General features: G+C 36.9%; 1 protein-coding gene across 4 annotated transcripts in view; it reads left to right on the forward strand.

Moving 5' to 3' along the window:
* The window catches only part of AGPS (alkylglycerone phosphate synthase), a 51,715-nt gene extending 34,623 nt beyond the window's left edge, over nucleotides 1-17,092 (forward strand). For 2 of the 4 annotated variants that reach the window (XM_080620580.1, XM_080620583.1), the window contains 8 exons: nucleotides 212-288; nucleotides 3,134-3,246; nucleotides 4,734-4,803; nucleotides 5,801-5,862; nucleotides 7,332-7,421; nucleotides 7,864-7,963; nucleotides 8,701-8,758; nucleotides 13,775-13,952. In XM_080620580.1, coding sequence (XP_080476706.1) covers nucleotides 212-288; nucleotides 3,134-3,246; nucleotides 4,734-4,803; nucleotides 5,801-5,862; nucleotides 7,332-7,421; nucleotides 7,864-7,963; nucleotides 8,701-8,758; nucleotides 13,775-13,902 — 698 coding nt within the window. In that variant the 3' untranslated portion in view covers nucleotides 13,903-13,952. Of the gene's footprint in view, nucleotides 1-211; nucleotides 289-3,133; nucleotides 3,247-4,733; nucleotides 4,804-5,800; nucleotides 5,863-7,331; nucleotides 7,422-7,863; nucleotides 7,964-8,700; nucleotides 8,759-13,774; nucleotides 13,953-16,561 lie in introns of those variants that run through there. The other 2 variants (XM_080620581.1, XM_080620582.1) reach the window with 2 other exon arrangements.
* Nucleotides 17,093-17,377: the final 285 nt, after the last annotated feature.

Below are 17,377 nucleotides of genomic sequence, written 5' to 3' on the forward strand. Positions count from 1 at the left end.
TGTATGCCTTTTAAAGGAAAAAATAATAAAACCTTTTTCCTAAATCATCCTCTAAATGAGTAGAGAGAAGTCTCTTTAATTATGATAATTAAAGCTCTCCAAGTGATTCTTGCAACTTTGACTACTAAGCTGTGTTTTATTTGCACCATTGAAGTAGGAATTTTAAGAGCACTGTTTGCCTTAACACACCTTTTTCCACTTTTTACCAAAGGTCACGCTCTTAAACCACAAGTTGCTTCCATTTTTACATCATTTTTGGATGGACTGAAAAAATTCTACATCACAAAGGTAACTTTGGGGGTTTAATACTGTTTGGAACTTTGCATGCTATTCATACAGTCAAAAAACTTCTTGGTAGACTGTCTCTAATGTAGCTGAGTTTGAGTGTAACAGATCCGACATTGTAGCATCTCAAGGTGGTTTAATCAAAAATGAGATTGTATGTTTGAGGGGTTGTTCCATGAGAGCTGTTCTCATTGGTCATCTGTAGATGAGATTAATGTGCCTTGTCTAATAATGAGCCACTGATGGAGCAAGACCGAAACCAGTTTATCTAGCTTGAAGACTAAGATAATTGGTTAACACTGATGGAGCAGGGCTAACACTTTACTATCTTTTCCTCTTCCCAGATTTTGTCATGGCATGATATACCTTGTTATTACAATGAACTAGAATTTTAGGAGAACATCAAGATACTTGTCTTGAATTGCCTGTGTAAAGTCTTCTTACCATCTTTCTGGAATATCTCTTAATGAATACTCTTTTTAATCCAGAATTATCTGGTGCTAAAGTTATTTCACATAGGTTTCTTTATTAGTTAATTTGTCTTATTACTGTGGTTTTTTCCTCCAGATCAGCTAACTAGGGAGGTCCTGGGTATTCAAATGTAGGAAACAGCATTATCCTGCTTTTAGATAACTGTTAGGAAGATGTAAACATTCCATTTTGATCTTATAATATTGAGCATCTTCAAGGGGTGGGCTTATTTGAGAGACCGTGGCTAATAATGATTATGTTGCTTTTTCTTGAGCTGCTGAAATTGAAAATACCATGTGTCTTGGGACTTACTTTGTTAGGGAATACCTATTAATTCTAGAGATAGCCCAAAACTGTTGCCTGCCTTCCCAGATCTGCTGTAGTAAAGATTTTGGTAACAAGACAGCTGTTGGTATGAAACAATCCTCGTTAGGAATACCTCCTGCTTCTGTATCTGGCAACAAGCATCACCGCTTCCACTTGACATATTGTGTCACCAAGGGATGTTGTATGCCAATTCAGATTCTTCCAGCTGTGCAGGAGAAAAAACATGGAGAAATAAGAACAATGCTATGTTGTACTGATCCAGACAGTTTAGGTTGGTGATCAGTCTGGAGCTCTTACGTCAGGGCTCAGTCCCCTGCGGCTGATATTGCAAGTGTTTCTGGGACAAAGATGCTCAAATCCATTTTACACTTCATCTGTGAATTGCTCCCTGGGGAGGGGAGTAAACATCAGATTAACACTTAATTCTTTTATTGAAAAGAGTAGTTGTTCAACAGATGCCACTTAATAGGGATGAAGTCTTTTTTTACTCTTCCATGTAGTTTGTGACTGTTCACTGATAGATGAATGTTTGTCTACTAGTTCACACTGTAGCTAGTTCCTCCAATGCCTCTTAAAGACAGCCATAAAGTGTTACCTGAGCATCACAGCCAAAAGATGGCAGAATAGACTGAAAGGATTCATACTAGATGAAATACAAGTGGTTCCAGAACAAGGGACTGTAAATAGCATCCTTTATTTCTGTCCTTGTAGTTTATTACTGTAGTAACAATAGTTTTCTAATTGTTAGCTATGCTGTTTTTGTAGGACTAGTGGAAAAGGTCCTTTTCCTTCTGAGGTATATTCTGTTTCACAGTGGTTTTCATGATGCTGTTCTGTTCTATCTTTGGGGTGGTAGGATACAGTATCCTTTTCAGAAATACTCCTTTTCAAAAATTTGAATGTCTATAACTGGGTCTTAACACTCAGATTTGGCTGGAAGACTGAGCCACTCTGATAGTTTGCCTCAATGCTGTTTTTTTGAACCCTTCTGGTACCTTCAGTTAACTTCCAGTACAGTAAGTCTATTCCATTAAGGGACTAATAAAAGGAATAGCAACTACCTGGGATTTTTCTCTGCATAGCTGTTGTGCATAAAGGATGAATTTGATTCTCTCGATTATTTATGTCACTTAATACAACTTTGTTTGGTGCTTAAGTAACAAGTTACCACAAGCATAGTAAACTGGAAAAGATGAATGCCACTGGGAAGGGAAAGGCTTTAAAAAATAATTGTTGGTCAATATGCATATTCAGAAGAGTTGTAAAAAATTTATTATTTAGGATACTTAAAAAGGGTAAAGAGTATTAAACTTTATTGCAACTTCATATTCCTCTTCATTCTATCTGAAACCTGCTTATTAGTGGTAGTTCATGGGAACTAATTAATAACAGGATGAAAAAAAAAGGTACGTAGAAAATAAGTAAGGTGCGTTTTGGACCCGTTGCAGAGAGATGACTCTTGATTGTTACTCCTGAAACAAAGCCATACATACAGCCTCATTGCATTACTATTAAACCTTTAATAGTTTTCTCCCTGTTTCCACTGGGATATGTTCCTTCCCACAAGTTCAGATGTTATTTTCCTTCCACAGTGCTTTTCCCAGCATAGGGATTCTCTGATACAACTATTTTGAGAACAGTTACATTTATGGTCATCACAGTCCTCTTCCTGCTTTAACACAGGAATAGTTGGTAGAATGCAGGGGTCCGCCATGGTAGAATGCAGGGGTCTCCCAGTTGCTCAAAGCAGTTAAGACCTGTTCTTTCTTCAGCATATGTAGGCAGTTTTTATGTCTATCCGGCTTTCTAACAGGAGAAAAAAGGTGACAGAGAATAAGAACTGTTACATCAGTGGGCTTGTGAATGTTGGTCCTGTCAAGGCCAAACTTAAGATTGTTTTGGGAGTGAATTTTTGAAAGATGGGTTTTTTCCTAATCTTTTCTCTTACTTGCAACACCACTTATTAACCAGAGGACATGCTATGTATTTGAAAAGTACAAACTTGTTACTTGTATTCCACCATATAACGTGAAGCTTTCTGTCTTTGCAGTTTAAAGGATTTGATCCCAACATACTGTGTGTAGCTACCTTGCTCTTTGAAGGTGACAGAGAGAAAGTTCTTCAGCATGAAAAGCAAGTCTATGATATTGCCACCAAGTTTGGGTATGCTTGTCAAAAAACCTTTTCGTATGAAACTGAAAGTTAACTGTTCGGGGAAAAAAACCCCCAGGATTGCCATATTTTTAGTGATTACTGTATAGGTATGTTCTCAATTTATTAGTTTGAAGTTGCAATAATCAACTAGCTACTGAATGTTCAATATATATGGCTTGTGCTAACCCTTAATGGGTAACTTTACTGGAAAAATTCAGCTGTGTATTGCAGAAAAGTAAGTATTTGACTAAACATAGAGTTAATGTTATTAAAATGGAAACTAGCCATTATAATAGCTTATAGGAATGGAAATGCTTTGCAGTACTAGACTGTATTTTAACTGCAGAAGGGGAAGACAAAAATCTTATGGGTAATATTAAGTCTTTGCAGAATTGATGTGAACATATGACTACAAAAAGCTTGTTCAAGAGGATTTTGCGTTTAGTTAAGGGAATGCAGTGAATTTCTGTCCCACAGTCTGTTTTCTGTTGTTACAAAGGAACAGAAAACATTCATTGGAACAGGCTGAATAATGAGCAGTTAGCTTCTGTCCTTCTGCTTTGATTAAGCATGACTGATGAAAACCGTTAAGTGCGATTTGTGAAGAGTATACCTTTTTCTTTTTAAGAAAGTTATTGCTAGTATTATTAACTATTCAAATATACATAAATATTGTTTTATGCATTTCAAGGCTATCCTTTCTGAAATTTGTTTTCATTGTGCTTTTATTCTACCACTTAAAATACCTTATAAAAGTGGGATTTCATATGAGCAGCTTGCTGACATTCAGTGATACGAATAATGTTGCTATTACCTTAAAAAGCATTTTATTTATTGTAATGTCGTATGCAAGAAAAGGCTTCAACTGTGAATCCTCTGTATTTTGATATTTCAAGGTGGTGTGTTGATAAGGGGGGATGAAACTTGTCTGTCTGAAGTCTGTTAGAAGACAGTGCTCTGTGCTGCTCAGTTAAGGCTTAGTTAACTGTTAAGTGTTTAATATCTAAACTTTTTTTCAGTGCTGGCTTTTTTTTTTTTTTTCTTTTTATCTATTCATGTCACTTACACTTTTGGGATCTCAAATCAGTAGTCTTGCTCTCAATGACCTGTAAGCATACCAATGAACAGATCCAACACACTTAGAAATGTTGTTACATGTATTCCTGTAAATGAACATGAGCGATATACTATGTCTAGTTCCATTTCCCCGCTCTCTTTTGATGTTTGAAGACTTACTTTAAGATCACATTAGATATTTTGTTATTGTTCCTCCCTTCAGATTATGATATAAAAAGAGATGCAAAGAGTTAAAGGTCTGGTCTGAAGTAACTTCTTATGTCTATTGAAGATGACCCTACTACTTGAAACTATTGTAATGCGGTTTAGGCACATCTAAACTTACTTTGATATCAAACATATGTGTATTATTTTCTAATTACTTTTGGAAACAAGTGACTGCTTTGCTGGAAAATTAATTAAATTCCTGTTAATTGCAGTGGCTTGGCAGCAGGAGAAGATAATGGACAGAGAGGATATATGCTGACATTTGTCATTGCTTACCTTCGGGTAGGTCACATTTTGTCTGCCTGTTGAAACTTTCATTGGTTAATACAACATAACAGTTTTCCTTTTGAAGATGCTTTTTCTGAAATCTAGATGCAGGTTGCCTTGGACAATATCTCAGTTCTCCCAGAGTTTGTATCTCTTCCATTTCTGACTAGTGTTTGCTCATGGAACTTCATCTTAAAACACCATAAAAACATAAATTTATGTGCTTGCTAAAAAAATAGCTTCTAATAAGGGTAGAGAAAATTAGATTGAGGCTTCCATTGGTTTATTTAGCAGTTGCTAAATAAACAGATCAGACTTACAAATATACAGGTTGAATGTAGTCGAAGGCTGGGAGAGTACTTGAAATACTCGTGTGCTTACTCAGCTCTTACTTGTCTTTGGATATCTTTTCTTGGCTGTGGTTTGAATCGGAATTCCAGGAGAAACTGACCTTTAGTCTGAACTGTTGCAGCTGTTCTTACGAATTTCAGTCCTGCTGTTTGAGAGCTCTTTTTTGAGAATAGCATGCACATCCTGAGTTATAGATTTTAAATGGATTTTATAGTCAGGGAAAAATCACTGAGTTTCCCTTTATTTCATCAGGCTACATGTAAAATGTGCAAAACGTTTGTCTTTATTCTACCTAGATAGGAATTGCATTCCAAATAAGTATTTGTATTAGGTATCATATTGGTTAGGACAATGGACTTCTTGGCTTGATGCTGCATTGATACAAATATTTGATTAGTGTAGGCATACTGACAGTCTGACAAGTTGTCTCACTGTAGCCATGACATCAAAATGTTTGTCATCTCTTTCTTTGAAGAGGTACTCTATTTCCATAACTACAAACTAATGTCACTGGGACAGATGGGTATTTTTGCTAAATAGACTTTCTGTTTTTCTCATAAGAACTAACTAAAGTTCCTCAACTGTTAGCTGTGTAGCATAAATGAGATTCCCAGATGTTGATGCTGAATGTTACCGATAATTTCCTTTTTCTATTTATTAGGACCTGGGCCTGGATTACTATGTAATAGGAGAATCATTTGAGACATCTGTTCCTTGGGATAGGTAAACTGTGATTATTCTGTAGAATTGCTTAGAACTTGTACTTGATTTCATTCAAATTATTCCTAACTCATGCTTGCTCATGGGGAAACTTTATTTAATTTAGGCCTTATGTGTGTTGGAGGCACCCTGATGTGCCTCAAGTCTTGCACCTGTGTGTTCTTGCTAAAGTTGCTAATAAATTACATGTCAGGATTGTGTAAATCCAATATATGCAAGCATTCTGTGATACTTCAACTTAGGCTAGCTTACTGTAACAAATTTGGGACTTGAAATTACCCAGTTTAGGAAGCTGGACAACAGTCAAAATAACTGTATTTTGTGATGAGCAGCCACGTATGTGGGATCAGCAGTGTATTTGAAACAGGCAAGTTCATAGTGAAGGTTGAAAAAATTATTTAAATATATTTAAGTTTTTTCTTTCCCCAGTAATGCAGGGAAATGAAAACAGAAAATATAACTTTTTGTCCAAGATTAAGGTCTTTTACCTAATTGGTTGCTTTAGAAGGAACCTTAAGAGCATCTAGTTCCAATTCTACTACCATGGACAGGGACACCTTCCACTAGACCAGATTGCTCAAAGCCTCATCCAACCTGGCCTTGAACACTGCCAGGGATGAGGCAGCCACAGCTTCTCTGGGCAGCCTGTTGCAGTGCCTCACCACCCTCACAGGAGATAAATTCTTCCCAATATCTAATCTAAATCTTTAAACTCTTTGCAGTTTAAAGTTATCCCTTGCCCTATCACTATGTGCCTTTGTAAGACATCCCTGTCTAGATTTCTTGTAGAGGCCCCCCTTTAGGTATTGGAAGACTATTGTAAGGTCTCCCTGAGCCTTCTCTTCTGAAGGCTGAACAACCCCAGCTCTCTCAGCCTGTCTTCATAGGAGAGGTGCTCCAGCCCTCTGATCATCTTTGTGGCCTTCTCTGGACTCACTCCAACAGCTCCACATCCTTCTTATGTTGTGGACACCAGAGCTGGAAGCAGTATGGTGGGGTCTCAAGAATGCAGACTGAAGGGCTGAATCCCCTCCTTCCACCTGCTGGTTATGCTGCTTTTAATGCAGCCCCAGATACGGTTGGCTTTCTGGGCTGCAAGCACATGTTACCATGTTAGAAATAATTAAAGCAAAACAGGTATGGCTTATGACTAGGTTTAATAGCTCATTGCCATATGAGAACTATAACATTTCAAGCTGGCAAGCTAGTGATTCCTATCCCTTGAGAAAAAGAGCTTTCATTACCTACTCTACCTCAGCAAACTTACAGAAGTACAGAAAAAGCAATACTAGTGAAGTCTTGATGAGGACTGTTCTTGAAACAAAATCTAAGCCAGGTAAAACAAATGATTGCCTGCTAGAACCTGTTTTTATTAGATTATACTTTTCTGAAAAAATTGCTGAAGGTATTGTTTTTAGGAAACTGTATAAGAAGATATAGTAAGTTTCTGTATTCAATATGTTTTGTTGTAGGGTTTTGGACCTTTGTAGGAATGTAAAAGAAAGGATAGTAAGAGAATGCAAAGAAAAGGGTGTTCAGTTTGCTCCTCTTTCCACCTGCAGGTAAGACATGCAACAACCTAAATAATTTTTTGAATCTTTGATTAGTAAGAGAACTAAGGCAGAGGTCATCAAACTTGCTAGCTAGTAGGTAAAGTGCATCTATTAATGATATTACAAACACTAGTAATCTTGATCTTCCTTTTTAACCTGCAAGTGGATTACATGGACAAGTGGATAATTCAAGCGATTAGTAGCACTTGATTAGCCTTGATACTTAGTCTTGTTGATACTTATGAGACTTGAGTATAATGACTTATTACTGAGAGTTGAAGCTCTTGGCATTGAGTATTTGTGAAGTCTGATCAAAAAGAATACAAAACTGTTTAAAAAAAAAAAGTCCACCCTTTCAAATAAGCCAAGTAACCTTCTGAATTGTGTAAAGACATATAGTGGCTGGCTTAATACCATAAAGCTTTGTTTGTAATGCAGTTCTCTTCAACAGGGTGACACAGACTTACGATGCAGGTGCATGTGTCTACTTCTACTTTGCCTTTAACTACAGAGGAATTAGCGATCCTATTCATGTCTATGAACAAATTGAGGTAATGTATATAAGAACTGTAGTTAAGGGGGAGGGAGAGAAACTGATATCCTACAATATATGTTGAACCCATTGGCCAAGCTAACTGAATTTTTCAGGAAGGATCTCCTAAGTCTGTTTGTAAAGCTTTTATCACTAGCAGCTAGGGAAAGAGGTGCACACTAATAGTGCACTAAGTAGAGAAAAGATCACCAGGTGAGTATGTTAGACATCAGCTTATGAGTGAAATACAGGAAAGCTTGAACTGGAGTTTGTTCTTGGATGGCAAAAGCTATCAACCATAAAACCCAAATCTATGGGAAACAAGACTTTCTTAGTTTCACTATTTACAAAGCTACTTCTTTCACGTATTACTCAGTCTTTAAAATACATGGTAAAACTATCAAGATATCAAGATCTTTTATTAACAGTGTAGAGAATAATAAATGTGAAGGTCAGTCTTGTGCTATTTTAGAGAATTAACTGCTGTGGTTATTTCTGTTTAGGCCTAGGTAAACACTGGTCTAAGTCTGCTATGTTAGATTTGTTGTAACAGATGCCATTTGAAATGTGTTGGCTTTCATAATGTTTATTTGGAAAATTTCCACTTAAATTTATCTGCAGACTTGAACTAAAATGCTTACCTGGGTTGCATGCTCTTGATAACTTCTGAAACCTCATACACTTGTGTAAATTAGTACCATAGCAAAAAATCTTGTGCATTTGCTGTTGAGTAAGTATCTTCTCTTTCCAATTTAGAGGGCTGCTAGAGAAGAAATACTTGCCAATGGAGGTAGTCTGTCACATCACCATGGAGGTAATGTTCTCAGTCTAACATTAGTGTCTTCAATAGTGCTAAATATTCATGACTACATAAAATAGTTTGTAATTGAACTTTGAAAAATATTTTACAGGCATTAACTGAAATTACTGGGGGAGAGGAGGGGAAGGGCATCTCCTGGCATTTCTTTCTAGAAATTTCTTGTGCCTTTGCCAGATTTCCAGGGCGTATGTCCCTAGACCTTATTTCCTTGATGTCAAATCACACAATGTAGTGTATTTATGAGCACCAGCCTCAAATCTTTTCTAAGTCTATAGGATTTGTGAGAACCTGAAAACATAGTTGATCAGTTTGTCTTCAGCAGCTTCTTCTGACCCTTGTGTGTAGGTATATTCAGTTATGAAGACCTCAACTGGGAGTTTCACAGTTTTAAGACAGCTTAGGCTGCTGTGGCTAGGTAAAAGCCATTAGCCTTAATTCCAGAGCACTTAGTGAAAGTATCTACATAAAAGAGCTACTGGCTTGAAATGGGCTATGTTGCAATCTACCATTTGTTGCGTATTGTTATGGAAGTATTGATATTAGAATCATAGAATCATAGAATAGTCGGGGTTGGAAAGGACCTTAAGATCATCCAGTTCCAACCCCCCTGCCATGGGCAGGGACACCTCACACTAAACCATGTCACCCAAGGCCTCATCCAACCTGGCCTTGAACACCGCCAAGGATGGAGCATTCACAACCTCCCTGGTTATCGGTGTGTTATGATGATTCAATTTCTTTTCTTGGAGTTTGGGATTTAACTTGTCATGAGTTATTAGCCTCTTTGCAAGCTATTTTGTGCTTTAATATTAAGAACCTATGTCACGTGCGAGGGATGCTTTGTATACCTTATGTATGCTTTTCCCACATATTCAGATAGCCTAGTTTGATTGCATGTGTCCTATACAATGCTGTGTACTCAGATGTGTGCAAGACTTGTGAAGTCAATTTGATTTGCGCAGCTAACTTCTTAAGTGCAGCTAACTGGTTAAGTTAATGTATTTCTTATCTCTCCTCTCTTGGAGCGTTGTCTGGTCACAGAAATAAAAGCAAAGAAGTAGTCTAATGGTATGAAACTAGATAAAAAATTTTGTGATTCTAATAAAGCTCTGTGTGTGTGAAAACTGAAAGGCAGAAACTGTGCCTTAAAACATAATGGCAACTTCCTGGGCTTGAAACCTTTAGCTAGGGCTGTTTTCAGACATTTAGCTTTCTGATAGAAACTGAAATTGACTCTGGTTTAGCAGTGTCAGGATATTGAAAGATGTGTAGATGATGATAACATGAGTGAAAACTGCTTCAGGATTTTTTAATATGCTCTTATTTTCCTCTGATTAAATCTTTAATATGGTGGTACATTGGATCAGTCAATTCTCACACGTGGGATGTGGAATTACCCCCTTGATGTACTGTTGTGCTCTCCCCTGCTGTGGCAGCTGTATTTTACTGTGCCTAGCATTTTATCCATTAACTTGCATGCAGCTGGAGCTTGTCATGTATTTTGAAGGTATTTGCCCTCACCATATGAAACCTTGCTTACAGCGTATGTTGAACAAGAAAAACAGTTATATTGCATTCTAAAACCCTTGCACACTTGAGCTTTCTGACTCCACAGATATGGAAAACTTGTTTTTTGTTAGACTTCTGCTGCTGTTGTATGCATGACTGCCTCTTATACTAATAAATATTTTCAGCTTTTAGTGGTTTTGTCTGGCAGTTCATTGTGTATGATATTCAAGATTCTTTTTTTCCAGTTCTTAGCAAATGTGCTGCTGAGAATTAGTCTAACAGTATCAGTTTTATTTACTGACCTTCAGGCCCTGTCGTTCTTGGCACTGCTAAGACTAGTCTATTGTGTGGAGTAAAAGAAAATACTGGTGCAATTTCTTGTAGTATTTGTCTTGTAATTGTGATTGATAACAGTTGTTTTCACTATCTGGAAGCAGACAGGCTAGTTTGTCTGCCTACAATCACACTGTGATAAATGGAGCTATTTTAACTCTGGTTTTGTGTATGAAAGAAAACAGATGTAGTCTGGGGCTCGAGGCTATAGGAAATACAAAGCCTGCTTAAGTCAATCTTCATACACTCCTCGAGTGAAGAAGTGGTCATACGACAGTTTGAGATGGTTAAAGCTCTAAATTACATCTGGGAAGTACTAACTGTAGGTAGACGCATAGCTACAATTACAGTTAGAACTGAAATCATGATACTTTTAACCTTAAGAAGAGTCATTTCAGAATGACTTTACTTTGGATTTTGTTTTAATCTCGGTGTCTCTTCTCCCCTTCATCCAGGCTAATGAAAAATATTGTAACTTTTAGGCAAGGCTCACTAAAGGTAGCAATACTGCGAGATTTACATGTGTGTCCTCCCCTAGCCCCCCTGATGAGTTTTGAGACTTGGAAATTGTATGAAGCATAACATTTTTTGTTAATAGATTACATTAGTGATCACACCTTGCAATATGTAATAACACCAACATTGTCACAGAGAAAGTGCAGAAGTGTATCAATATCAGCCTTGTACAGAAAGCATCTCATGGACACAAGAAGCTGTAGTGAAGACAGACAGATACATCTGTGTAATGAATTTATCCTTTCAGTGTAACAATTACTTATTTTGGGGTGGAATATGCAGATTATATTTTTCTATAAATCGGCGTAGAATTTCTGTGTTATTGAAACTTAAATGACTTTAATCAAATTGTCCTTTTTGAAGTCCTTCTCACTCTCAACTTTCAAATATTTAAATCTAATTGGTAAGTGTTGTGGCAGGAATGGTTTTCCTACTTTAATGTTAGCATTTAACACTTGATAATGTTTTTGGATTATATAATCAACAGAACTTACATTTAGGAAGAATCAAGCATATTTGTTGCTATAAAAATACACCCAAAATGCATAGCTGATCAGATACGTACTTCTTACGCAGGGGGAATTCAGCCATTCTCCGGTATGTAAGAAATTGAGCCATGTAGAGGAGATACCAGATATTTTTATGATCCTGACAGTCTTGTTTAAATGTGGTAGGTCTGTTGTTAAACTTGTTGTGAACAAACTGCTCAAAGATTTATTGGTTTTAAAGTAATGTTTAATATGTGACTTTGAAGTAGTTTCTTTTGCCTCCTTTTTCCATTTTACCTAAATGATGTCATAACATGTGACTTAGAAGTTTTTGAAAGGCACTTCAAAATCAGATATTCTAGTTGTATCATTCCCCTTGTCTCCATTTCCTACAGGAGATTTTTACAGTCTTGATTATAGTTTTCACCTTGCCTTAACTATGTCCTACACTTAGAAAAGGGATAGTGCATATCTCTGAACACAGCTTTGATCCTTCAGCTTTTCTGGCAATTGAGTATCTTCAGATTTGAGAGTCATGTAAGTAAGGGTTGCTAGAGCCACAGTTAGCTTCTAGTAACTTAGCATTTAAAAAGCAGCATTAGGAATGCCGATTTCTTGTATGTACAACGTGAAGTTTAGATAAATGATTCTCTAATTATTAGGGCGAGCCCTAAAACCACCCGTATGGTGTGTCACACCTTGCATTCTTATTTCCTGTTTCATAAAATACATGCTTTTTTTGTATACATAACTTGATGAGGGAGTATCAGTAGATACGGTTGCTGTATAAAAAAAAAAACAACCCTTAAGAGTTACCGCATCAGAAGAGGGGCTGGATGGATTTGGGCCTGATCTCTTCTGTATTACCAAGCTGAGCACCCATGTAAAACTAAGGAAGAGTATATAAAAAAATTAATGATAGATTGTTTCCCTTGCAGGGAATGTTTTAACTAAAACTGGTTACTTAAGGAAGCAATTACCAGCTTATGAGTTTGAGGAAAATACCCCCATTTAGCCACTTAAAGTAATAGAACTCATTTTTGTCCACTTTCTAGACAAATTGACTAGACTAAAGGTTAACCAGGTAGACCCAGTTCCATATGTTTAGGTATAGTATCAATTTCCTTGCAGTTTATGTAGAAAAACTAAAAAAAGAGAAAAAGTAAAAAAAAACAAACAAACAACCAAACAAAAAACCCCACAAAAAACACCCAAAAAAAATCCAACCAACCAACCCCAAAAAACCAAACCCAAACCAAACAAAGCCCCCCAAAAGAAGCAAACAAAAAACCCAACACTCCCCCTCCCCCCCTTATCTGCATTCAGTTGCATGTTTGACATTGCAATTCCTTGGCATCATTAAGAGGCTGTGGCTTAACTATACACTGAAGTAATTAACCCACATAAGCTACAAAATCTGGAATTATAAAATTCCCTTATGGAGAAAGTTGAACACATTTTCTCCTCTATGCAGGAACACTATCTTCTCACTTGGAGACTGATTTTAAAACTAGGTACTTTGATTTTAAAACCAGAGCTTGCTGTACCGATTAGATTTAGTTTAAACTGTGACATTTGTGAGGCATGGAGGGTAACCTTATGTGATAAGGCAGTTGTATTTTTCTCCTTAGTCAGGTGAAAGTCTTAATAGAATAGCCATCTTCAGTGCCTTTTCCACCAAAGAAACGCAAACAATTTTGATTCATCAGCATCTTAGTTGTTTAGATATCAAGCGAAAATTTGGAAGATGATACAGTAATTGTAATTGTTAATTAATTATATAGTAGATGTCAGGTGTGCTAGTCCAATATATTCCAGCACTACCAGAGTATTAGATCAATGCACTGATCTTTCTCAGTATTGCAGCTTTCTCTGGAAGTGTAATAACCTCTTCAGCAGTTTCTAAGAGCAGAGAGATGCTTTCAGTCGGCTTCAGTAAGAGCCCCATCCTTCTTATGACCTCTTTTTGCTTCTCCTTTTTCAAAGCTATTGTTCTGCACTAACCGTCTCTGAGTTGAAAGGGCTGGAGCAGAGAAAGTCCAGAGCCATGTGCAGTGCCACTATGGCCTGTTTCCATTGGAACCATGCACTGCTATACATCTGTTCTGCATGGGTGTAGAGTCTCTCGTGGGTTCCATCAGTTACATTAAAACTTTCCTTACAGGACTGTTCACATGTGCCCAAGTACTTTATATTCCAGAAGTGAGAAAAGCAATTGCTGTCTGCTGTGTGCTAGGTCTGTCCTTGGCAACCAGACATTTTGCAGCTATCCAAATGCATTTTCAAGGATGAGCAAGTGTAACTTTCATGACCCAGGAGAACTATACTCCCATTTTACCATCTTTGTGGCCAGCAGGTATGTGCTGACTTGACAAGTAATTACTTTTTAAGCTAGTACAAATTGATTGTACAACATTATGCTGATTTGAGAACCTTAATAATATTATGATGTATCATATAGAATCAGGTGAATTTGGTCTCACTTTTTAATTGGGAAAAGTATACAAGGCTGATAGTCCGTAAGTGGTAGATGCTTGGATAAAACCTGGTTCTGTGTATTGTTGCATGTTAGTTCTAGATAAATGGCATCATCTAGGCCTAAAACTAAAACGTCTGCTTTCTGTAGGCTAGAAATGGAAAGGTGGTTTTCTCTAGTCTGTGGTAAGATCAGGTTTAACTGAGATCTTTTGTTATTCAGGAAGCTAATGCTTCCTTATGAGCTGTTCTTTGGCTAGGCTTAGAGTGGAGTTCAGCTACTTTGCCACTTAGAGTTATTCCTACATTCATGGTAACATCATTTACTATTATGGCGTTTTCTTCTTCCTTTTCCCTTCTCATCCTTGAAGCTAATTGGATCATCCTATGAAGAAGGAGGTGAATACTTAGAGGGCAGCACTAAGCCAAAGTGAAACAAATATAAACATTGCTTTTCTAAGTGGTGCTCTCAGGTGCACAGAGCCTTTCCTTCACTTGGTCTATTTTTCCATTTAATCAGATGGACCAATGTAGAATTCAAAGAGTGAGATTGCTTCAGTCCTTTTTAACTCTAATTAATATGAAAACTTGAGTAGCTGAGAAATCCATGTATATCTTATTGGTGTGAACAGTAGAAGCAGAGGTACAACCCACTGCTATCAAGGGGTTAAAATCTTTTCATTGAACATGTTTGTGAAGGACTGCTGGTAACTGTAGTACAGCTTTTTTTCTTTCCAGTTCACTAATTAGATGTATGTTAGATTTATTATTGCAAAAGTATAAACCATAGAAAATTTGACAAGATAGATGTGTAAATTATCACTTTGACAGAACTAATGATGCACTTCAAACACCTTCTGTTTTCCAGCACTTGGTGAGCGACTTCATTAAATATGCAACGACTGTTTGGTGCTGCTCAGACAGTAGTTCAGTTCCTTGTGGAATTGCATTATTACTGGAGGTGTAAAAGAAGCAGGCATGCTAGCTGTTGGGCATCCTGCTGTGATTCTAATGTGCTCCATCTTGTTGGAGCAGTTGTTTGCAGTCTTTTCAGGACAATTACATCCATAACCACAGGACACATTCACTGAAACTATATTACAGATAACAGTTGAGAGTGGTAATGACTGTTCTTCAGCTGCTTGTGTAAAGAGTCAGTGTGAGTGACCTGAGGTGATGGTCAAAGCACATCCACGATTCTTTTTTTGTAGCGGTAGTATTAAATTTCCCCAGATAAAATTTAACTACATCAGTGTGCTCAGACAGTCACATTGTAGTGATGGTGTATTTACAGATGGGTGTTTGGGTTTTGTTGGGTTTTTTTCTTAAGCCGGGCTGCAAAATACAACCAGAGTTCCTACCACATGACAAATTACTTTGTCCTTCAGTTATGATCTTCGCTCTTGACACATATGCTGCTAATAGTAGTTTTCTAGCAAACTGCAAATTTCATTTTTTCTCACATTACTTTCTTTTCAGTTGGCATGTGACTAGCTCATATTCCTTAAGGTATAAACAAATATACCCTGTTCTCCAGAGGTGTCCCTGTAATTTATTATTCTGATGACAGTTTGATGGTTACCCTGAGAACAGGGCACAAAAGATGGCTTGAATTTAGCTTCAGATACTCTTAAAGCATCTGTCTCTCAAACCTTTACTATATCGCTTCATACTGACAAATGGATTGTGTTTCAGGTTGACAAGTTAAATGCTAGACTGTGCTTAATGAAAAAAATGTCCTTTATTTTGAAGGATCTGTTAAATCAGAGTTGATGACTTGGTTAATTAGTAAGTGAACACTTGGCCATTTAACGGGACTTGTGAGACTTCAGTGAAATGGGTTCTTAAACGGCTGGTGTTCCAGCCTTCCCTTGTATTTGGTATATGTTGTGAATATCCATTTTTAGATGGAAAACTAATCTCTTATGTAATTAATGATATGAACAATTTCCAGCCTGTGTAAAAGTTTTTGAATGCAACAAGATATTTTGTTGATTTTTAAAAGTAGGTTTTAAGCTTTCTTCTTAGCAAACACTTTTTTTTTTTTATTATTATTTACTATTTAAACCAGTACTGGTTTAAGTTAGATTGAGTTATGCTTTCACTTTAAAGTAATCAAGGGGTTCTTCTTTTTAGTAATCCTCTGTACAGTTTCCTAATTAAAATTAGTTTGGTGGCTTTTTAAAACGTATTATCGACTCCCTATTTTAATAGAAAGAGATTTCAGCCTAAACTTCATCTAAATTTCATAGTTTCTAAAGAAAGTAGACAGTGTGGAACACAGTCTTCCTCTGGGAGTATGCTGAGCTTAATGAGCTTGATAGTCTGGTGGGCTCAATAAATCAAATAAAGCAAAACATTTCTCATTTTTGAATAAAAGCATTTATCACACAGTGTTTATTCATTCATGGTCACAAGATTGATTGGCTCCTACAATCCTGTCATATATTGAAACACTTTGTTTTTGTTTTTCCAGTAGGCAAATTGCGGAAGCGCTGGATGAAGGAGAGCATCTCTGATGTTGGCCTGGGAATGCTGAGATCTGTTAAAGAATATGTGGACCCCAATAACATCTTTGGAAACAAAAATCTTTTATAAAGCCCTGCACAACATGATGTACTAAAACTTCTTCAAAATTACTGTTGAAAATCCTCCGCTTTCATTGTACTGATATCCCAGTAATCAAATATAACATAGACTAAACTTTAAAAACTAGTGACTTACTTGGATTTTTTTGCTACCTTCTTCCCCTTCCCCCAATAAAGTGTAATCATCACTGTTAATGTTTATGGATTTTTACTTACCATGCTCTTACATTTTGTGCCCAGTGGGTTGTTTAAGAGTTTATTACCAAGCAGGAAATGCGAACTTGGTTTTCCAAGTTTGGTTAGGCAACACAGTTGACAGTAGTTTCAATGCTGGATACTGCCAGATGTTTCTTACTAAAGCCTCCCCTGCAAGGAGAACAAAGACTGACAACAGTATTTTCTACAGAAGCAGCTGCTCAACCCAGCCTCTTGCTAAAGGAAAGCTGCTAAAGAGACAGATGAGAAAACACCAAGGAGTAGTTCACTGTACTGGAGGATTAAGTATGTAACAGACTTGTAACCACCCAATACTTTAAGTACAAATGTAGGCTTTGATCAAAAAAAGACTATGTAATTCAAACTATGTCTAAAACCTCAGTAGTCTCTCACTGTAGTCCTGTTGGGAAATCTTACACAATTGAGCTGTTCTGAGTTGTATTTGCATTGCTGGGATAATCTTAAATTAATTGTAGGTCAGTCACTTA

This window comes from Psittacula echo (genome assembly GCF_963264785.1).
Source record: "Psittacula echo genome assembly, chromosome: 6".
Classification (NCBI taxonomy): Eukaryota; Metazoa; Chordata; class Aves; order Psittaciformes; family Psittacidae; genus Psittacula; species Psittacula echo.